Source organism: Hipposideros armiger, unplaced genomic scaffold (assembly GCF_001890085.2).
Source record: "Hipposideros armiger isolate ML-2016 unplaced genomic scaffold, ASM189008v1 scaffold_70, whole genome shotgun sequence".
NCBI classification, from domain to species: Eukaryota; Metazoa; Chordata; class Mammalia; order Chiroptera; family Hipposideridae; genus Hipposideros; species Hipposideros armiger.
Window position 1 is genome coordinate 2,232,036 of NW_017731420.1, and position 23,688 is coordinate 2,255,723.

The 23,688-nt window shown below is 32.3% G+C and overlaps 1 protein-coding gene and 1 pseudogene across 6 annotated transcripts in view; one reads left to right on the forward strand and one right to left on the reverse strand.

Moving 5' to 3' along the window:
- VPS13B (vacuolar protein sorting 13 homolog B) overlaps positions 1-23,688 on the forward strand; it is an 810,211-nt gene that overhangs the window by 426,456 nt on the left and 360,067 nt on the right. For 4 of the 6 annotated variants that reach the window (XM_019642536.1, XM_019642534.1, XM_019642538.1 and 1 more), the window contains exons 26-30: positions 3,494-3,665; positions 4,175-4,289; positions 7,155-7,296; positions 9,945-10,353; positions 18,756-18,867. In XM_019642536.1, coding sequence (XP_019498081.1) covers positions 3,494-3,665; positions 4,175-4,289; positions 7,155-7,296; positions 9,945-10,353; positions 18,756-18,867 — 950 coding nt within the window. Of the gene's footprint in view, positions 1-3,493; positions 3,666-4,174; positions 4,290-6,537; positions 6,605-7,154; positions 7,297-9,944; positions 10,354-18,755; positions 18,868-23,688 lie in introns of those variants that run through there. The other 2 variants (XM_019642539.1, XM_019642540.1) reach the window with 2 other exon arrangements.
- LOC109382797 (mitochondrial inner membrane protease subunit 1 pseudogene) lies at positions 14,855-15,877 on the reverse strand (annotated as a pseudogene).

A 23,688-nucleotide genomic window follows, 5' to 3' on the forward strand; every position in this document is an offset into this window, starting at 1 on the left:
CAACTCATGGCAGCCCAGCTCCAGGTTGAGCTGTTGTTCAGCATCTTAGCTGTGGAGGGCAGTGTCACTGGCCCTCATATGTGGGATCCGAACCAGGGCTCTCTGGCGTCCCAAGCCAGCCCACCGCAGCCACTTGGCCGGCCCTCACATACTTGATTTTACAGGATAAATTTATAAACCAGAAGTCTTTTAGAAACTGTTCTAATTACAAAATGATACTGCATTTTCAGTAGTTTCCTTAAATACAATATAGAAAAGACAGTTATTATGGATGGCTATATTGTGTTGATGAAATTCAATTCCTCCAACTTAGTTGTGATTTTAGGCAAACCATTCCCAGTTTTTTTCATTTTTGCTTTCTTGTATGTATGAATAATATCTTTGACATGCCATCTTCATTCACAGCACGGGTATAAGAAATAATTTTAAAACTTTAGAAAAATCTAAAACATTGAGTGAATGCTAGAATATTGATTTTCAACTTAACCTAAAGTAAGAATTGACAGATTAACTTCCAATGTGTGGAAGTGTAGGTTCATGACAAAATTTGACTTGCATGCTTTATTGATTTAGGAATTAAAATTGCTTTTAGCATTCCACTTCTCAAAAAATTCAGTAAAAGGGATCAAATATATGGTGATGGAAGAACTGGGTGGTGCACGCACAATGTGATACATAGATGATGTATTACAGAATTGTACACCCGAAACCTATGTAACTTCACTAACAACTGTCACCCCAATAAACTTCAGTTAAAAAAATTCAACAGAAAGTGGTTCATTTCTTAGTGTCCAGTAGTTGTTTAAAATGCATTTATTTTCAGTTAAATTAAAAGTGAATATGGGTGGGGACAGAATGAATGAAAGTGAGCAAAAGGTACAAAAACTTCCAGTTATAAATAAGTTCTGGGGTGTAATGTACAGCATGGTGACTATAGTTTAACAATACTTGACTGTATATTTGAAAGTGACTATGGAAGTAGACTTTAAAACTTCTCATCACAAGAAAAAGTAATTTGTAACTGTGTGGTGATGGATGTTAACTAGATTTATTGTGGTCATCATATGACCATATATACAAATATTGAATCATTATGTTAACATCAGAAATAAATATAATGTTATATATCAATTATATATCAATTTCAAGAAGTGGACGTTGGACTGAGCAGTTGTTTGACATCAACTGCTATAGCAAAACTGTTGTCAGTTGTTCAGTTATTAAAGTACAGTTAACCTACGCGGTAATGCACCTCAAATTATTCCAAACAACCCTTTAGAAACTACATTTAGTTTGAACTTCTTACTAAATTGGTATTTTAAGAATGTTTCATATTAATTCTAAATCTTCTTCTGAATATGGATTTATTTCATTTAATATTTGTCTTTAACAGTGAGAAATTTTTATTCAAAATATGGAAATCTTAACATTTATGTTATCATCTAATCAATTGAATAGCCATTGAAAGAACAAAAATAATATATAAAGCAGATTAGATAAATGAAGGTTACTGTTTAGCCTTTTCATATCATTCAACAAAATATTTTTTTTGTAATGTTTTTCCTATTTCTAAATAATTATATCAAAAATGTCTCTAGTTTCTCAGTTATTGGCCTACTTGTTTTTGTTTTTTAAGATTCAAATAGTTTTATAAATACAATCTATTAATCTGAAGTCACCTTACATTTGTAGTGTTCATTTATTAAATTCTGTATCGGAGGACCACTTTGAATTTACAGTTTTGAATTTTTTAAATTTCTAATTAATACTTACATTTACAAAGTTCATAAAAATGTTAAAATATTTACTATTTAAAATATTGTTTTTCTTGTAGAATTAATTAGATCAAAACTACTATTTTTAAATTATTTTGTCTCTAAAAAATTTACTATAAATGAACCTAGTTTTAAAAAGCACACTCTTAACAATTGTTTGTATTAAGTAGAAGAGAAGTATTTGTTTATATGATCCTAGGATGATTTATACTTTAAACTATGAGTAATGCTTTTCATGTTGACATGTTGATAGCGAGCACCATAATTTTCAGTGAATATAGGTCTAGCTTCCTGAATATCCATCTGGGTGGTGTACAGGGGAAATATGAGTGAGAAGCTTAAGTACTGAGCTTAAAAACAGTTAATCATTTTTCCCACTGTTGCATTGAAATACTGAGAGCAAAGGTAGTGGAAACCACAGCAGGCCACTTGTTACTGTTGACTTAAGTACAAACAGTGGTGAAAGTGTTTAGCCCTTTGGGAAGTTTCGTGATTGAACAAGAACTCTGGAGTTATTTTGATAAGGGAGAATAGCAACGTGGCCAAAACTATGATCATCCCTGAGCTCTGAAGCAGGCCAAGGATGAAGGGCTGAAGTGTTTGCTCTTCCAGATGAACAAAGATAAATTCAGCTAGGAAAATAAACTCAGTATTTTGGTCAATTTGCAACAAAATGGTGAAAGAATTAAACTGTATATTTTAGAGCTTGGCATAAAGAGGTGTGGGAAAATAGTTCAGCATCTCCAATTCTGGCTCAATTTTTGCTATAGAATTGGAAATAGAGCAGAAAATTAATGCATAAACATATTTAACAATACCACATCAAATGTTGTAAATCCAAAATGAAAATTGAAACTGTGTGAGGAAAGAGAGCAACACTTTTTCTCAGGAGTGCTTACTGATTAAATCTGAAATCACAGCTTTCTTAGTATTCCCACTGCATATACCTAAAGTGTTAAAAATCAAGATATCATTGAGTTGAGATGCTGTTTTCTCTGCAGTTTCCATTCTAGTGATTATGATATTTTGTTTGAAGGAGAATTAATTTATGAATGTTTCTGCTCTCAGAACCTATCCTTAAAGAAAGGCATACTGACTACATTCATGTCGTCTTTTATTGAATTTGACTTTGTAAAATGCATCCTTTTTGGGAATTAGCTTGTGCTTTTCATTAGATATTGTGTTACTTTAAACAGCATACCAAAAACTTGAATTTTTGTATAGCTTCTCAAATTCTAGAAATTTCAATTATAGCAGATTTGGGACCACTTGTTTTGGAGAAGCATTTATATAAAACATCACAAACAGTGAACTGTTTGCTTTGCTTAGTGTTATTGGATCAAGGAATGAGTATACTGTGCAGGTTTAAGTCTATAATTCTCTGTCACAGTAAATCAAAGGACACTATTGCTTTACTGTGCTTGGTGCCGAAGTATTCCAATAATAAACACTAACCTAATACATCATGTCGCCTACCAGACTAGCTTAAGTACTTAACTAACATTTAAATATGTATACCGATATTTTAAACAAATGAACATGCTTCCATGTGTTGATTAGTATATATTTATATTATTAGCATTATGTATTAGTGTAAGCATTGATATGGTTAGCATTTGCATATAATATGGAAAAGTTGTAAGTAAAGATTTTAAATTATACTTTTTTAGTTATATTTCTTTAAGTTACAAAATGTTGTTGTTTTTTTCTCAATGCAGGGAGATTCTGTACAAGCTGGTGATGATTCTCCATTCTCAGATTCTGTTACCTTGGAACAAACCACAAGTAACATTGGTGGATCTAGTGGACGTGTTAGTCTGTGGATGCAGTGGGTGCTCCCCAAAATTACTATCAAGCTCTTTGCTCCAGATCCTGAAAATAAAGGCACAGGTACAGGAATCCTTTTCTTCTGTACTGAAAAGATAAAATATTGAACACTATTTTTAGAAGAAATAATAGATTTCGGTTTATTTATCACTGTCATTCCAATTAAATAAACATCATTAGATCTAATTCAAGTAATATCTATTAGCAATACTAACATATTGAATGTAATACCTAAATTTTGTCTTGTTTATATTAAAATTCACCCTAAAAGCCATGATGAGGTAATTTCTCCTTGGTCATATTGATGTGTTATATATATCTTTGTCACTAAAATTGCAAAGATCGTTGACCTGTATCAGATATACACTTCAAACATTAACTGGGATCTCCCCTGTCTTGAAATAGGTATCCTATCTTAATTGTGAAGCCTATATTGATATTAATTTTGCTTATTATTCTAGAATCTTGTGTGATGACTAAACAGAAAGTCTCAGTCTCTCTGTAGTATCAAGAATATTTATGTCATTGATTGTTGTGCCTATATTGATATTAATGTTTGCCTCTTATTGCAGAGCTTTGTATGGTCAGTGAACTAGAAGACCTCAGTGCTTCCATAGATGTCCAGGATGTATATACCAAAGTGAAATGTAAAATAGAAAGTTTCAATATTGATCACTATAGAAGCAGGTAAATAATGAATATATAAGAAAGGTTATATTTTCTTTGAACAAAATCTATATAAGAATTTTTATATTAATATTGTTTAGTTATTTTTTTAAATACTATACTTATTCCCAAAGAAGGCTCTTAACAGATAAATTGGTTAATTTTACTTGGTATTCATTTGTATGTGGAATATAATGAAGTTTTGTTTTATAAAATGATGATCTGTTCATAAATAGCCACATTGCTGTATTAATTGACATAAGCTGCTTTTACTAATCATCTCACACGTTTGTCTGCGTATGTTGTATGTTTACTAAAATGTCTGGGACACAGGTGATGGCTGTGGTTTTTGCTGTATCCTTGCCATCCACTCCCGACAATAATAGAACATAGGTTACATGCAGCAACACCTCATGTGCCTTTGCGCTGGACACTCATCTTACAGATTATTAAAATACATGTGGCGGATATTCCTAGAACCATATTTTTCGTTCCCTACTAAGTTTCTATCAAAAGTATGATTATAAGCAAAGATAATTTGTTTATAATGATAAATAATGGTAATAAAATGTAACTTTTAGATATTTTCACAAAGCTGTATAGCAATTTTGTCATTTTTTTACAAATAAAAATCCGAAGGTTTTTGGGGGTGGGGTTTTTTGTTTGTTTGCTTTATATAATACTAACCTGGAGTTTTTCTGGGTTTTTTTTTAAATTGAAATATAATTCACATACCATAAAACTCACACATGCTTTTATAAAGTTGTTTTTTAAGCAGCACCATGTTTTCAGTTTCATAGTATTTTAGCATAGCAAGAGCTTAAAACCCATTTTTTTTTTCTGGATTCATAATATTCATTAAACAATTATATGCTGAGAGCCTGTTGAAGCACATGTGTTTCTGTATCTTACTGATGCAGTGTACCCTAAAAACAGTCTTTTTTGTTTAATAGGTTCCTAATTCTACATTAAAAACATTTCAGTTTTTATGTCAATAATTATCAAAATTGGTCACAGTTGAAAAATTGTGTCATAACTGTGAAATTCAAAATATTTTGCTGGCTTGGGTTTTTCTGGATAAATACCTAAGAGTGGAATTGCTGGGTCATGAGGTAGTTCCATTTCCAGTTTTTTGAGATACCTCCATACTGATTTCCATAGTGGCTGCACCAGTCTGCAGTTCCACCAACAGTGCACCAGAGTTCCCTTTTCCCCACAGCCTCGCCAGCGTTTGTTTTTGTTGATTTATTGATGATAGCCATTCTGACCGGAGTGAAGTGGACTCATGTCTTGTTAGGGAGACCACTTCATAGATGGTGTAGAGGCCTGACCACTGCACTGTATTTCTGAGGCTGATGTTGAATGATATTGCATGTCAATTATAATTATATGTACATATAGTCACGGGATGTGGAGTAGAGTGTGGGAATGGAGTCAATGGAATTGTAATAGATAAGTATGATATCGGGGGTGGGAGGGCAGTGGATGGGGGGAGAGGGATTATTACTTTGTGAGGGGAGAAAAGGATAATTGTATTGTTTTGTACATCTGAAACTAATAATAATACAAAATAAATTAAAAATATATATTTTGCTGGATTCTTGAGGAAAAAATATTTTGCTGGATATATATTAAGACCTGTTGTAATAATGTTTTACCAAACATATGATAATTGTTTTTATTGTATTGACAGTGAATCAATTGATATTTGATGATGGATTGTTTAGCTCTTTAGTCTCTTTCGAAGGGTATATCTTTATATCAAAATGATCCTTGCAAGTGATACATGAATATCACAGTTAAAGTAATTTCTTGATGATGTGAATATTAAAGCCTATGTTCTAGATCAATGACTTTACTTTTGAATTTATGGAAGTTTTAAATATTTAGATAATTTATTTATCCTTTCAGTTAATGAAAATATTGAGTATGTATTCTGTGTGAAGCACCACACTAGGAAGTGGGGATACACTGTTTAACAAAATAGACATAAATCATGCCCTTATAGACCTCATACTCTCATGGGTGAGAAAGAAATATTGTAACCAACCAAATAAATATACAATTTATTATTAAGACAAATGCTTCTGTGCAGAACTACCAGGGTATGATGCTGATGTAAATTGTTCTGTTGATTGCATTGTCAGATCAACATTTTAATTCAGTGTAGCATTGTTTACATAATAACTATTTGAAATAGTTATATATGCTCAATTTTCTAACTCAGAATAATTGAAGAGAACAGATAAGGTGAACTTATGTTTTCCAGGCCAGGGGAAGGTTGGCAGTCAGGACATTTTGAAGGAGTATTTCTGCAATGCAAAGAAAAACCTGTGGTGAGACTCATTTAGTAATTCTGATTTCTTAAAAATATAAACTGTTTATTTTTGTTGTTTCATGCAATAGGACTAATGGCTACAAGAATTAGAGCTCAGAGTAAATTTTTTGACCTATTCTTCCAAAATTACCTTATAAAATGAAACTTCATTTCTTTAAGCTGCTCGTGTTTTGTAACCATTTTCCTATATAACAATTAAGTAAATTTTTCAAAAGGTCAAAGGTAGGATGCTTTTGTTAATATAGTTTGTCATTAATGTATTATTATGTTGGCTTTTTAGAAGTTTTCCCCATTCATTGGTGAGTCATGTGGATTGTCCTTTATCATTAACTAAAGGTAGTAATATTACACTAAGAATAATTTTTGTTTACTTCCATTAACAATGCTTTTGCAGAAAATGATCCAGACAAAGGCCGTACCTAGTAGTGGCTCAAACCTAAACCTATGCAAAGTTGAGCAGAATTAAAACTTTCTAAATTTTTTTGCTTATGGCTTTTTTTATTACTTTTTGTCTTTTCACTTTCTTTGCTCCTGTCCATCATCTCAAGTCTTGGGGAAGACTGTTGGTCTCTGGGGCAATGTGGAGGTGTCTTCCTTTCCTGTACTGACAAGCTGAACAGACGCACCTTGTTGGTTCGACCCATCAGCAAGCAGGACCCTTTCAGTAATTGCTCTGGCTTCTTTCCTTCTGTAAGAAATCATTTTTAAATTATGCTACAGCACTCCCATTAACAGGAACCCAGAGAAGGAATTAAACTATCCATAGAGTCAACTCTTGATTTTCATCTTCCTCTGTACCATCTACTTTGTAAATGAACTATAATGAATTTTAAATCATAGACTGGTTTTCCACTGTAATCTGACTTGTTTCTGTGTTACTTGCATATGTTATTTGTTACTCTGGTTTTCTGAATACAAACTAATTTTACCATCAGCATAAAAAAATCAAAGTCGGATGTTAAATATGTTCTTAAAATTATGCATGTGTTGAATGATCAAGAGTTGACCATACTGCTTTTATCATTCCTTTTATGAATCTTACTTAGATTACTTTTTCTTCCCTATTACTATGCCATTTCCTTTTCACAACTAAATCCAAGTATCTTATTTGGTGCTTTCTTGAATCTGGACAAGGCTGCATGACTATTATTGACTGGATAGAAAACGAACACTAGACTGTACACCAGTGGCTTTTAGAAGTTTGGAACCTTGTTTTTTCTCATGGTACAATATGTCTGAATATATTATTAGCCTAATTATTTTATGGTATTTTTAAGTCAATAAAAATGCATGTAATTTAAAAATATTAAGAACAGATTATGACAATGGTAATAGTAATTCTCTTAAGAATTTATCAAATCATTGCAATCATTATTAGATATTTTCTTAGCATGTGTAAACTACCTATTTCCCCTTTTTTGTAGCTCAGAAGGAATTTAAGACATATATCTTAAGCGTTATAAAAATTAGCTAAGTATTGTATTCTAGATTTACTGTTTAGTATTATATCTGCCCAGCAAATGCTAGTTTCTGAGTTTTGAATTTTTTCTAGCCTAGTCTGGAAAAAGATGCCTGTTAAGGTGGCTTTTATATCAGTGGAAGTTCTGTTCAGATTTATTTTTTTCTCTTTGAATGTTCACTAGTGTCCATTAGAACATTCTTAATAATTTTAACACGTATTCATGAAAAAACTAAAATTATTATTAATATCCTTTAAATTTTTCCTTTATCAGTCTTACTAATTGTATTTTATTAACATTTTCTTAATTATTAGTGTTTTCTAACTTTTCACCTCAAATAGTATAAAATATTGATTATTACTGTATGAAAAATAATATTTATATAATTCTAATCTAGATAGTATTCATTTATTTTTTCATGTTTTTCCCCTCTTATATTAAGGAAGTCAGGGATGCAGTAGTTCAGCAGACAAACTTTCTATCACGGGAGTTTACCTTTTAAGAGCATCTACATTCAATATGTTTAAAAATATTTTTTCCAAATCAAAACATTTATACATTGAAACACCCTTTATACGCTTGCCAGGATTCAAATGTAGGCATTAATGAAAATTTGAGTTGGGTTATTTAGATTAGTGGTTGATTCTACTCCTCTCCGAAGTCTAGTTTGGATACCTAGAGAGAGACAGTGTGTCTGTGGCCTCTTCCATTGCGGCCATACCACAACCACCCTTCTCCACCCACTGTTGCCTGCTGTCCAGCAACATGATGATAAGATTGATAGTACTTTTTCTTCTTTCCTGTGTTTCTTTTTGTTTTGAATGTAGAAAGCAAATGGAAATGGGAATTAGACAGGGGGCAGTGATAAAGTTGGGAAGAGTAAAAAAATTCTCTGAGACAGGCTAGTTACATGAAAAATTATTATGCACATCCGTTGAATGCCCTCTTTCCAAGTCATTTTGATGGTCAGAAATTAACTTTAAAAAAAGAACATGTACAAAGGCAAATTTTATCTTACCTTTCTTCATTTTACAGTCCAGATTAAAAACAAAATGAACAGTGGTAGCTGAATTGCATACTTTTTGTTCTCTCACCATGTCATGAGTGATAGGCAACAACATGAGAGGAGAAAAATGGAAGCAAAAAGGTTTACTAGTGATGGGATAACATAGGCTCAGACATATTACTGTTTTGCTACTTCTCAATTTTTTTCCTGTTTAGGTGAATGTTTTCCCTCCTCTTTCTTCTTCTTAGTTCACCTCTTTTCTTAACATTACTCTTTGGACCCTAATAACTAAAAAACTTTTTCAAGCCTTGAGAAGACAGGTTAGGAATGTGAAGTAAATAATTTTACATTGAGTAATTTGCAAAATAGGATTTTATGTACATTAGTTGGTTCGAAACAGCTTTTTGAAGAGCTATTTTTTTCAAATGTTGAGAAATACAAAGTATGTATTTTACTTTACTCTAAAAGTATGCTGTTTTACTATGATTTGTTCAGGGTGCAATATGAATATGAAAGTAAACTGGAAAAATTTTGTTGAAAATATTGAAGTTACAATGACATAATTTTCACTCTCAATCAACTGTTGTATGTATATTAATAGAGTATTAAACCAAAGGAATAAGAGGTATAGAAGAGCTGATAGTTATGTTTTGTAAACAGTATGATAGCCACTGAAAATAGACAAGTTCTAAAGAACAAATGTTTTATTTTTGTCATGTTATTATTTCCAGTAAACATGCATTAATTGATTAATTTAGTTATCAAAATAATGTACTCATTAAGAGGTATAGCTATAATAAAAGAGATCATTTTCTGCTTTCAAAAAGTTTTTTTAATGAAATATGTATTGTGATTTCCTTTTTCTGGAACAGACAACTGCAAAGCTTCTAGATGGCTCTCATCAGCAGCATGGATTTCTCTCTTTGACATATACAAAAGCTGTAACAAAAAATGTCCGTCACAAGTTAATATCAAGAAATGAGCGAAGATGTTTTCATAAGTTATCAGAAAATTTAACGGATGGTTCCCCTCATTTTCTTCATGAAATTCTTCTTTCAGCACAAGCTTTTGATATTGTCCTTTGTTTTCCTTTACTTAATGCCATTGTAAGTATATTTCAAGCAAAATTACCAAGGACCCAAAAAGAAAAAAGGAAATCTCCTGGTCAGCCCATGAGGACTCATACACTGACTTCACGCAATTTACCTTTGATTTATATCAACACTAGTGTAATCAGAATTTTTGTTCCGAAAACAGAAGAAACGCAGCCAAGTATTGAAGGTATGATCTTCAGAAATTTTTTTTATCTGATTTTAATTAACTTGCTTCTCGAGACATTAGTTTTCTTTGTTTTTAAAAAAATATGGTAGCTAGTTGTATAATAGTTAGCAGTTTGGTTGTTTTAGAAAAAGTAAATATGTTATAGTCATTCCGCAACTAAATCTTCAGGAGATATGTCAGAATACTGGGTATGTTTTGACTCTTAATTACTAGAGTGAGAAACATGACATTGTTTTTCTTCAGGGCTTTTGCAAGTAAATCTTATACTTTGTTATTTGTCTTGTGAAACTCAAATGCTGGGTTCTGTGTACCTAAGATAACTAAAAATTAGTTCAAAAATTTAGCCAACACACCAAGGCTCCTGTAGCTTCTTCTAGGCTTTTCAATGCCCTCTGAAATTATTCTAGGTTTCAAAATGAAGCGAATTGATAATCCCATTGCCTGCATCCACAAGAGTGACATAAAATTCAATTTCTCCCATGCTATAAAAGAATGAAGAACTTTAAGAATTTTCAGTGAAATTATAACATGGTGGTTAATGGTATGGACTTTAGAGTTACACAGATCTGAGTTCAAATCCCAGATTTACCATTTATTTAATGTGAAACCTTGCACAGGTTAATCTAATTCCTATGTTTAAAATAGTAATACTGGGTTGTCGGAAAAGTCATGACACATGTTTGCAACAAAAAACATAGAAAAAATATGTCATGACTTTTCCAACAACCCAATAGTAGTTCCTAACTTGATAGTAGGCTTTATTGATAGCTTACTTTCAAATGATGACTACATAAGACTATGCATGGTGCCAGTTTCATAGTAAGCTCTCAATAAAAGGCAGTCTTGTCAGAAGTAGTTTGTTCCTTTTCTTTTAAAGGAGAATTTCTGGAAGTCCCACATTTTACTACCACTTACACCTCATTGGCTTAGTCATATGGCTACACCCACTGGAAGAGAAACAATCTTTACCTAGGTGGTAGTGTGCCCAGCTAATAAATTAGGGCCCTGTGAATTTGAGAGAGAAATGGAAATGGATATTTGAGGGATAGATCATAATTTCTGCAACTTGGAAACAACAAAACTCTTTATTTTTTTTTTCTTTTAGTTATTAGGAGGAAGACCTTGAATGGTCAGTGATGTTAAATAACAAAAGAAAAGCACCTGGTTCCATTTTCTTCTCAAAGCCTAGTCTGTCTCTTGTTCTGTCTCACATAGACAGACGATCTTAATTAGGGAAGGTATTCTGCCTAATATTATCAATAATTAGGTCTATTCAAAGTAGTGGGTTTTTTTACATTTCTAAGGATAGAAGAAAATATTTGTAGAATTTTGTAGTTCTTAATTACCAAGATGTCTAGAGATAAATTTGGCATATCATACTTATGGATTCTTAATACAAAATGATTCTAATTTTTTTGTTCTAATTTTTACTAGTGACTGTCATAAAATTGATTACTTTGAGATGTGAAATTAGTATTCTCTGCATGTGCTATATTTTGACAGTACTATACAGTTATTTTCATCTGTTTAGATAGTTTCTGGAAACACATGAACAGTAAAGAATAAAGAGTTAGTCTTTATTGAGTGATTACAAGTGACATGAGAGACAAACCACTAAGTAGAAAAGAAGCTGCATATTTATTGCAGAGGCAGTGACCTTTATGCTTTTTCCTTATTGATATCCTTTATTATATGATTATCTAATGAATGTTTAGGTAATATACTTTATATTAAAGTTATATAGGTAAAAAAGAAACCCACAGTTTTATACAATATAGTTCTCCGAGAACCAGTGTGAGAGTCATAACATTTTCTCGTAACCATACACAAGAGGAACAGACATAAAAGGTTACTGAGATTTTGAAACAATTTTTGATTTCCAACTGAAAATAGGGGAAAACACTATTGAAACAGGAATTGTTTGGCTTTGTTATTACAGAAAATTTATCATTAATTAGGGAAATAATTGTTATTAAAATTGCATAGGTTTCAAGTGTACAGTTCTGTAATGCATCAATTACATTGTGTGTTCACCACCCAGAGTCAGTTCTCCTTCCATCACCATATATTTGACCCTGTTTACCCTCTCCTACCACTCCCCTCCCCCTTTACTCTCTGATAACCACTAAACTATTACCTGTGTCTATGAGTTTTTGTTTCTTTGTTTGTCTTGTTCCTTTTTTGCTTTCAGTTTTATATCCCACATTTGAGTGAAGTCATATGGTTCTTGGCTTTTTCTGTCTGACATATTTCTCTTAGGATAATAATTTCACGTTCCATGTATGTTGTTGCAAATGGCACTATTTCATCTACAGTGAAAACTATAAGACATTTTTAAAAGAAATTGAAAAAGACACAAAGAAATGGAAAGACATTCCTTGTTCATGGATTGGGAGAATCAATGTAGTTAAAATGGCCATATTACCCAAAGCGATATACAGATTTAATGCAATCCCCATCAAAATTCCAATGGCATTTTTTAAAAAAATAGATCAAAAAAATCATCAGATTCATATGGAACCACAGAAGACCCTGAATAGCCAAAGCAATCCTAAGAAAAAAGAATAATGCTGGAGGTATCACACTCCCTGACTTCAGCTTGTACTACAGGGCAACAATAATCAAAACAACATGGTATTGGCAGAAAAACAGACACCTAGACCAATGGAATAGAATTGAAAACCCAGAAATAAACCCACATAAATATGGACAGATAATTTTGACAAAGTAGCCAAAAACATACAATGGAGAAAAGAATGCCTCTTCAATAAATAGTGCTGGGAGAACTGGAAAGCCACATGCAAAAGAATGAAACTAGACTGCTATCTGTCACAGTGTACCAAATTAACTCAAAATGGATCGAAGACCTAAACATAAGACCTGAAACAATAAACTGCATAGAAGAAAACATAGGTACTAAACTTACGGACTTTGGGTTCAAAGAAGATTTTATGAATTTGACATCAAAGGCAAGGGAAGTAAAAACTAAAGTGAATGAGACTATATCAAACTATATAAAAAGCTTCTGCACAGCAAAGAAACCATTGTCAAAATAAGGAGACAACGAACCGAATGGGAGAAGATATTTGCAAACAACCCCTCTGATAAGGGGCTAATATCCAAAATATATAAGGAATTTATACAACTCAACAACAACAACAAAGAAAACAATCCAAATGAAAAATGGGCAGAGGACCTGAATAGACATTTCCCTAAAGAGGATATACAGATGACAAGTAGTTATATGAAAAGATACTCAACATCACTAATCATAAGAGAGACGCAATTAAAAGCCACAATGAGATACCACCTCACACCAGTTAGAATGGCTATCATCAATCAACAAGACAATAAGTGTTGGAGAGGCTGTGGAGAAAAAGGAACCCTCATGCACTGTTGGTGGGAGTGAGGATGGTCCAGCCGCTATGGAGGTTCCTCAGAAAATTAATAATATAATTAACCATGTCACCCAGAAATCCCTGTCCTGGGTATAAACCCAAAAAACCTGAAAACATTTATCAGTCAAGATATACGGTATGTGCTCTGATGTTCATTGTGGCCAAGACATGGAAACAACCAAAGTGTCCTTCGAAAGATGATTGGATACAGAAGATGTGGTACATATATATAATGGAATACTACTCTGCCATAAGAAAAGATGAAACAGTGCATACATCTCTTCTTTTTTGGATTTTTGCCCTCTACCTCTGTGTGTGTGTGTGTGTGTGTGTGTCTATGTCTATGTCTATGTGTATATCTAAATATCTCTCTGAGATGTGAAATGCCAGAATATGTACCTATCAATAAATTACAAATGTAAAAATGCGTGCCAAAAATTCAAAGGTTTTGGCACGTTGGTGCATTATATTATGTTAGTTTTTTATACTTTATCTTTCATCATTGCTACTCTTAATTCAAATGATCGTAATTCACCCATGAATAAAAAATTTATTGCAGAAAAGTAGATATAAAATTTAGCATTTAAACCATATTTAAGTATAAACAAATTTTAAATATATATTTCATATGGAATATTGAATGTTTCTATGTAATATATTTAGAAGATATGTGAAGAAGTAAGTAAAGTATGATTGAAACAGCATTTGTATTAGAAATAAATATGTTACTTAAATAATTCTAGTGAGATCTAGTAAGTTTAGATCATAGTATTCATTTTACTCCAAAAGGCTTTAAAAAAGTAGTTTGCTTGAGTAACATATTTATCAGATTAATTAAATTGAAAGTATGTGTAAATTATGTCTTAATGAGTGTGATAGCAGAGCTAAATGGTGCTATATCATACTTCTCAACAGAAACTAGATTATAAAAATGTCTCCAAACAGTTTGCACTTGTATGTCAGAAATGGTTGGTAAACTAGATGCGACTATATTTCCCATTAATATACATGACAGTCATTAGATTACACATTTATTGATACTTCTTTCTGTCTTCAACTGCAATTATGGCAAAAAACTAATAAAACCTTTTTTTTTTTGACTTAGCAGCTTTTTATTAGGTTGAACTCTTGGTATTTATTGTTGGTTTGGACTTGTAAGGCTAGTTTCTACCCTGACTTGTAAATGTAGAGAAATTATGAAGCACATTCATGAAGAAATTGCTTTTCATTATACCTAGAAAACCAAAAACTCAAAAGTGAGGTTGTCATCCATGTTTTCCCCCTAAAAATATTTTTATATGTATCATAAAATGTAGATGATTTATTTTAGATTACTTTTATCCATATATTTTGACTTAATATAGCTTGCAGATTGTGTCACTTATTCTTTACATTTAACAGTGAAAAATAACTAAAACTGAATAGCAAATAGTTTATTAGGAAGTACATGGTCTCAATGGCAATAACAAATTCACCTGAACAGGAGACAATAATCAAATCAAAAGAATAAATGTTTGCTAATCATCAGAAAATTGGTGGCCATTAGGGCTATCGCGTAGAAATCCAAAGTCACTCAGAGGCCAAATCTTAAAGAAGATACATCCTATTATTAGTCCATATGGAATAGGTCCATAGTATCTGGAATCTAGAATTCTGTAGATTATCACCTTCTAACCAAACATGACCCATTGGCACATAACTATGGCTTTTAAAGAAATCTGATGGACTATTGGTGAGAATTTTGTCTCCTTCCAACCGAATTACTCTTTTACAAATATTTGATTTTGGATCACTTGGGCTTTTTGCAATCACAATGTCACCTCTTTGGATACCGTAAAAATGCCGACTAAGATTTTCTGCAAAGACAATATCTGAATTTTGAATTGTAGGTTCCATTGATGGTCCAGAACACATGACAACACCACCAACGTATTCAAAAGCACAATGAGCTATACACCCATACTGAATAGTATAGCCAATAAGTCGAAAGGTTTTTCCCAGAACACCACGAAGCATAGTTCTATGTAGACTCTGCCACCATTGGCCATAGGTCTGTTCTACAATACATTCACTTTTTAGGGTAGCTGCAGGGCTTCCAGAAAAAAAACATCTAAAGCATGTCTCATAGCATATATGGATAATCCAAGGTTTCAGGATTCCTGGGTCCCGCAGAAGTCCCAATAAAACTTTTTGTTGATAGCTTTGTGTAGGCCTATCATTACAGTTATGGCTTTATAAAAGTACAGTACTGCAGTGGCAAGTTCAAACACTATTCAGGCTTTAGATGTTTTACTGTATTGAGAATCTTAAAGGAAAGTTGTCTCCAAAACACTTTCATTTCATGTTGGATTTAAGAAAACTTAATTAAAGGCAAGTCTTACTGTTATCTGGCAATTGCATGAATATTCCACTCTTTATTTAAGCTTCTGGTTACTTATACAAGCTCACAATTTCATAGTTGTTCATAGCCTTTACTTTTTCAATACACAGGCTCTTGCCCCAAGAAAAGATAAAATCTTTGAGTTACATTTTATGTTACATTGAATATAAAAGCTTTAATAGTTCATGTGTAAAATTCAGTTAATAATGATACGAAAAATATATTTAACATTCCACTCTTTTATTTAAAGAAGTAGTATTGAAAGTCTGGTTTTCAACTCAAATATTGTTTGCATTATGTGCAATTATTATCAAGATTCTGAATCTACAGGTGTTTGACTTCCAGCTTAAGCTATTTATTTCAGAATGGAGGACTGTTTTTGGATCTTGTATGAGTCTTCTAGTTAGTAGTTTCTCATGAGGCTCAATTTTGAAAAATACAGTTAAAGAAAAGAAGGAAGGCATTCATTTTAATGTTGAAAATGCTTCTAGAGGGAACATTTCCTCATATGGTCCAACTATTAAATGCAGGTGAAAAAAAACAAAAAAGGGAAGCTTATTTTTTCCAGCTATAAAGTAATTGAAGAAATGACTCAAGGCACTTTCTTGTATAAATACATATTTTTGTTATTTTTTCTTGTATCTCAAAGATACTATTTGATAAGCAAATACTTTCTATAATAAAATTGATTATTTTTGTTTAGTTTGTGGATGATTTGTATTAAGTGCTTTTTTTTATTATAACTTCATAGTCAGTATAATCTAGTGAGAACACTTTTGGCTCTAACAGAAACAGAATTCTGTTCTTGGATCTGACTTTATATGTAACACCAAGTACGTCATTTTTCTTCCATATGTGCCTCATTTACTGCAGTGTTTCTATTACATTTCAGACTTTCTTATGGTGGGTAGTATCTGTAGCCTGGAAGAACAGTTAGCAAGTACACTGATTGTACTTTTGTGGTATGGTCTATTCTGCAGACTTCGTATTTATTGTTTTAATTGAAGCCTGCTGCTTAATCAGAGGTTTTACCCACATGGAACTATTTGATAAGCTTGGTGTAAAATGCAAGATCTGTGAAATGTAAACAATGTTCATAGTATGAGGACCTATAATAAAGACAGACCTGTAGTCATTTGAAAATAGTGCAGCTGCATGAGAAGTAGTTTTCTATTTGATCTTTTTGCTGTGGACATTTAAAAGTACTGTCTGTATTGGTGGCACCCATATGCTAATATTTAGTATGATAGCTCATCTCTTCTCCCCCATTTTGCTGTCCTTCTTCCCTCCACTCGACTTCCATTTGCCACTCCCTTTATGTACATCTTATTGTGTTTCCCTCTTTTCCTCCCTGAATATCTTTCTTCTTACTTTTTATGATTTTCTTAATTCTGATTCTCTTTTTTAGACTAATCTAAGTCAGACCATACTGAGCGTACTGCTGAAGCAGCTGGAAATAATCTCTCAGCTTTTGCATTCTCTGAGCACCACAGTTTGGGAAATATGGATTGTATGCCTTTCCTGGCATGTTCTGCTCAGGATATTCCTGAGGTCTTGCCGCCAGTCCTTTTCTGTTCTGTGATCGCTCCCTGAGAGAAATTATGAGTTTTAGTATATCTTTTCTTCAAAACCCAGAAAGTTGTATATTTTTAACAATTTTTAAACATTTTCAAACAATTTTTAAATAGCTACTACAGTAGAATAATCTGTTGGAAAAAAGAGAGTAAAATTTAATATAAATAAGGCCATCAAGAATCCTTATCTGTTTCAAACAGTCCTGAGAAAAGACTTTGAATTAGTTGGTGATTTATAGAAAAATTGTTGAACTTTATAAGATGAGACCATATGGTAAAATATTATTTTATTTAGCTCAAAGGAAAGAATCAGAATTGATATATCTTTTTACCTTTTAAGTTTGCTGAGATATTTACTTCAATTTTAGATTCTATTAGGAGGTAGAACTATTACATAGGTGTGAAATTACTATTTCTCAAGCAATTTCACAGTAGTAATTATTAAAATTAAAAAGTGCCTAGAATAACAAGTTGAAATGTCCTCATATATTAAACAATTGCTTGTTTTGTTTTGTTTTCTTCTTCAGCATTGCAGCCATTATGTTTCTTTTAAGATTTTGTGACATTTTACAGCTAATAATAGTGCTTTACCTGTGTGAGTGTGTTTGCTTGAGTGTGTGTTTAATTATTATTAATCATGTAAATTGAAATGGCTTCAAGAATTTGTTACTAACTTTATGGTATCCTTTTATATATTTGTAGACAACAATGCAGTGTTAAAAACCAAGGGCTGAAAATCACTTCATAAAGAACTAGATAAACATACTGCTTTAGTACTGCTTGTGTATGTTTAATATTATATGTTTTACTGTTTGGAGGTTTTTTTTATCACCATTTTAATTGTGTATAGCAGGAAACTACTTAGTGGGATATAGAAGAAATAGTTAAGAAAAGCATCAAATATTTTTATTTTAAACAGAATTTTTTCTTGTCCTTATTTATTGGTCTTATTTTAATGTATCTCTACCCCTTTACTCAAAGATTTCTCTGTGCAAATGAAGTTACGCACAATTCCACTGTATACCTTAAAATCTATTTCTTTTGTTACAGTTAATCAGGCAGCAAAAGAAGACACCATGGTTTTAAAGATTGGCTCAGTTGCTATGGCTCCACAGGCTGACAATCCCCTTGGCAGATCTGTCCTCAGGAAAGATATTTACCAGTAAGTTTATTTTCTTATGTTCAATCTTGCAGCAGTTTCTTCCTGCAAAGAAGTACACTGATCAATGAAACTTGCTTAGTGTGGCCTGTAGAAATACTTTTCGTTCAGGAACTTTTGATATTTAATACCAGGTTTTTCTGATTTTCTTCACTTGTGGGTTTTTAAATTCATTCAGACAAATCAAGTATTTCTGTGAAGTGTTGATGAATAACAGAATGTAAGTACCAAGTCACCATAAAACTGAAGAAGCGCAATTTGGAAAATTTTAGCAGACTTTAAATTTGACCAAATCTCTAATCACATAAGAAAATGAGGTCCTCTCTAGGACTACCACATCCTACTGTAGTCATGTTGTATCAAATTGAAGCATTTCTTAATTTAACTGTAAGCCATTATTTGAAATGTAGGACGGTGGATGTCATATGGATCAAAGCTGTAAAGAAAAGCAAACTTCTAAGGAGAAATTTCACAGTAAACACTTTCTGTGGAAATGCCATGCTCTGGATTTTGTCACCGAGTATTTGCAAACCACACCAAGCATATATGGACAACTAAACTGGTGAACATATGTAATCAACATGATAAAAATAATATATCATTCGTACTGAAGTTGGCACTGCCGCCAGACATAAAAGTACAGTTGCAAATAAACCAAGTGAGAAAAGTCGCAGAAATACAGATGAACAAGTGTCTTAGTCTTCCTGCTGGTCTGTTTTTCAGATGTTGTAGTCTCACTCTTTTGGAAAATAAATTCCTACTGTTCTCCAATAAATGTTACTGCTAGGACAAAATCATGATTTTTGTAATACATTTACCACCTAGAGGGTGATAGATACTTTAAGTGGACATGGGGATTTTATTTTTCTCAAATTTTTCTGGTATTTGAATTGATATTTCTTTCCTTTGAATTATATATCAAGCCCTCTTGTATTATTTTTTTGGTAGTAGTATTCATTTCTTAAATAAGTTTTTATTTATTAGCTTTATTTATTTATTTACACTTCATTTACTTTTTGGTATTATGATGTTAGAACTGAAAGAGGCTTTAGGAATTAGTCTAATGGAAATTCCTTATTTTATAGATTAGGAAACTGAAGATCCAGAACTATAGTTGTGATGATAGAGACAAGAACACAACTCACATTTTTTGACTCCCACAGTATCTAGGAAAAAGATTACAGTAGAATCCTTTGTGGATGAAAATGATTTAATTTTCTAACATTTGGAAATTCTTTCAGGTATATTTATCTTTTCACTTCAGAATTAAGTGGTCCTCAAAGAGGGTCCTACTTTACTTTTGGTGAAATATGTTTCATATTAAAAGACCTTATCATCATCAATAAAGAGAACTCCTGAGATACTTCCTTTCCTCCTCTACCATGTCCACTTTCTGGCTCTTCAGCAGTTATTTGGGAAGATGTGGCTTTCACATTCCTGCTGTTGTTGCTTCCTTCCCTTTGTCCTTCTTGAACTTTTTTCTTCGTCTCTCTCCTTATTTACTTTGTCTATTTTCTTCATACCTGATTTTTTTCTAACCTTTCTTATCTTCCTTCATTTCTTACTCATTCCCTTTCTGTATTTTTTCTTTTCTTTCTACCTGTCCCTATCTCATTTCCTTCCGTTTCACTACTTCCCTGTTTGATTTCTTTTATAGCATATGGAAATATAATGCCAAAAAGTAAATGAAGTGTAAAAAAGTATATTATCTCTTTAGAACATCAGTGCTTCACACAAAATACATAAAGATATGTATATAAAAGTACATAATAGGTACTTTATAAAGTGAATGCCCTTACTTTCTTTTTATAATCAACAAATCCAAGGCACACAGAATTTTTACGTTTTGCCAAAAGCGTATACTTAACTAATGACAGAATGTTTCAGAATCTATTTCTTATGAATTCCTTTCAGAGTTCTTTTAGAATTCTTTTTTCTATCATTTATCCCCTCCCCTTGATTATACAATTTAGTCATTTCACTGTCCTGCGCGCTTTCCATATGTTTTTACTTCCTCTTTCTTTTACTCTGCTCTTTGTATTTCTTCTTTCTGTCTTGGATTTTCAAACTTCTTTAACCTGATAATTGGTTGAAATTATCAAATTCCACAGCTAACATAGTTGATGGTGAAAGACTGGATGCTTTCCCCCAAGATCAGGACAAGACAAGGATACCTGTTCTCACTAGTTCTATTTGGTAGTTTGTACACTGGAGGTTCTAGCCAGGGGAGTTAGGCAAGAAATGGAAAAATAAAAAAATGCCCCCATATTTTAAGGAAGAAATAAAACTGTGTCTTTCTGCAGATGACATGATGTTACATATGTAGAAAATTTAAAGGAACCACTAAAAAACTGTTGGGCAAATAAACACATTCAGCAGGCTTGCAGAATAAATATCAAATATCAAAACCAATTCACGGGTGGCCAGGTGGCTCAGTTGGTTAGACACCGTGCTCTGAGCAACAGAGTTGCGGGTTCGATTCCCACATGGGCCAGTGAGCTGTGCCCTCCGCAGCTAGATTGAAGACAATGACTGGACTTGGAGCTGAGCTTGCACCCTCCACAACTAAGATTGAAGGACAACAATTTGACTTGGAGCTGATGGGTCCTGGAAAACACATATTGTTCCCCCAAAAAAACACATTGTTCCCCAATAAAGTAAAAAAAAAATCAACTCACAGTAACAATGAACAATTTAAAAGAGAAATTAAGGAAAACATTTCATTTATAATAGCATCAAAAAGAATTAAATACTTGCAAATAAATTTACCAAAAGTAATATAAAACTTAAACCCTGAAAACTATAAAACATTATTGAAAGAAACTAAAGAAAATCTAAATACATGGAGTTATATCCCATGTACATAGATCAGAAGATAATATTGTTAGATGACAATATTTCTCAAAATCATCTACAGATTCACTATAATCTTAGTCAAAATTCCAGGCTACCCTCTGTACGGAGATTGACAAGCAGATCCTAGAATTCATATGGAAATTATTGATATGGAAATTCAAGGGACACAGAGTGGCCAAAACAATCTTGGAAAAGAAGAACAAAGGTGAAGGACTCATACTTCCTGATTTCAAAATTTATGACAAAACAATAGTAATCAAGGCAGTGGAATACTGGCATGAGGATAGACATGTAGATCAATGAATAGAATTGAGAATCATGCTAAGCAAAATAAGTCAGAGAGAAAAATTCGAGAACCATATGATTTCACTCATATGTGGGATATAAAACTGAAAGCAACAAATAAAAACTCATAGTCACAGACAGTAGTTTAATGGTCAAATATATGGTGATGGAAGGAAAATTGACTTTAGGTAATGAACACACAATGCAGTATATAAATGATGTATTAGAGAATTGTGCACTTGAAACCTATATAATTTTACTAAGCTTGTCACCCTAATAAGTTTAATAAAAGAAAAAAGAGAATCAAGAAATAAGCCATCACATTTACTATCAATTGCTTTTTGATAAAGGAACTAAGATAATTTAGTGGTAAAGAATCGTCTTTTCAACAAATGATGCTGAGACTATTGGATATCCATGTGAAGCTGGACCCTTAGCTGACACCATACATAAAAATTAACTCAAAATGAATCAGACACCTAATGTAAGAGCTAAAACTCTGAAACTTATGGAAGAAAACATAGGAGTAAGTCTTTGTGATCTTGGACTAGATAAGGGTTTCTTAAAAGTGACACCAAAAATACAAGGGAAAAATAAAAAATAGATAAAAGGACTTCATCAAAATTATAAACTTTTGTGCTACAGATGAATCTCTTAAGAAAGTAACAATCTACATAATGTGAGAAAATATTTTCAAATCAAGTATCTGATAAGAGAAATATAATCAAGATATGTAACGGACTTTTACAACTCAATAATAGAAGAACAACCCAATTTTAAAAAATGGGCCAAGAATTTGAAGAGATATATATTCAAAGAAGGTAGAAACATGACCAATAAATGCATGTGAAGATGTTCAACCCGATTCATCAGTAGGGAAATGCAAGTCAAAACTATAAACACTAGAATTGGCTATAATAAAAAAATAACATGGAGAAATGGGAATCCTGATACATTTCTAGTGGGAATGTAAAATGGTGCAGCTGCTGTGGAAAACTGGCAGTTCCTCATAAGGTTAAACATAGAGTTACCATATGATGCAGCAATTCTTTTCCTAGGTATGTACCCAAGAGAATTGAAAACATATGTCCACACAAAAGCACCACACCAGTGTTCGTAGCAGCACTATTCATAATAGCCAAAAAGTAGAAACTACCTAAATGTTCATCAACTGATGCATAGCTAAACAAAATGTGGTATAATCATACAATAGAATAGTACTCTTCCATAAAAAGGAATTAAATATACAGCATGGATCAACCTTGGAACACTGTAAACTGAAAGAAGCCAGACACAAAATGTCAATATTATATGATTCCATTTACATGAAACGTCCAGAATCAACAAACCCGTAGAGACAGAAAGTAGAATAGTGATTGCTAGGATTGGAGAGAGGATTGATTGCTAATAGGTATAGGATTTGTTTTGGGGTGATAAAAATGTTCTGAAATTAGATAGTAGTAATTACAGTGAGGGGTAATGAGTACTTGTACAATGAATGATGTATAGTGAGTGCAATGAGAATATACAAAAAACACCAAATTGTACCCCTGAAAAAGGTAAATTTTATGGGATGTCAATTATATCTCAGTAAAGCTGATTTTTAAAAATATATGTCAAAGATTGATGTCACAAAAAGCTCCAGAAGTATCAAATTCCAGACAGAGAAATACCCTTCTTGTG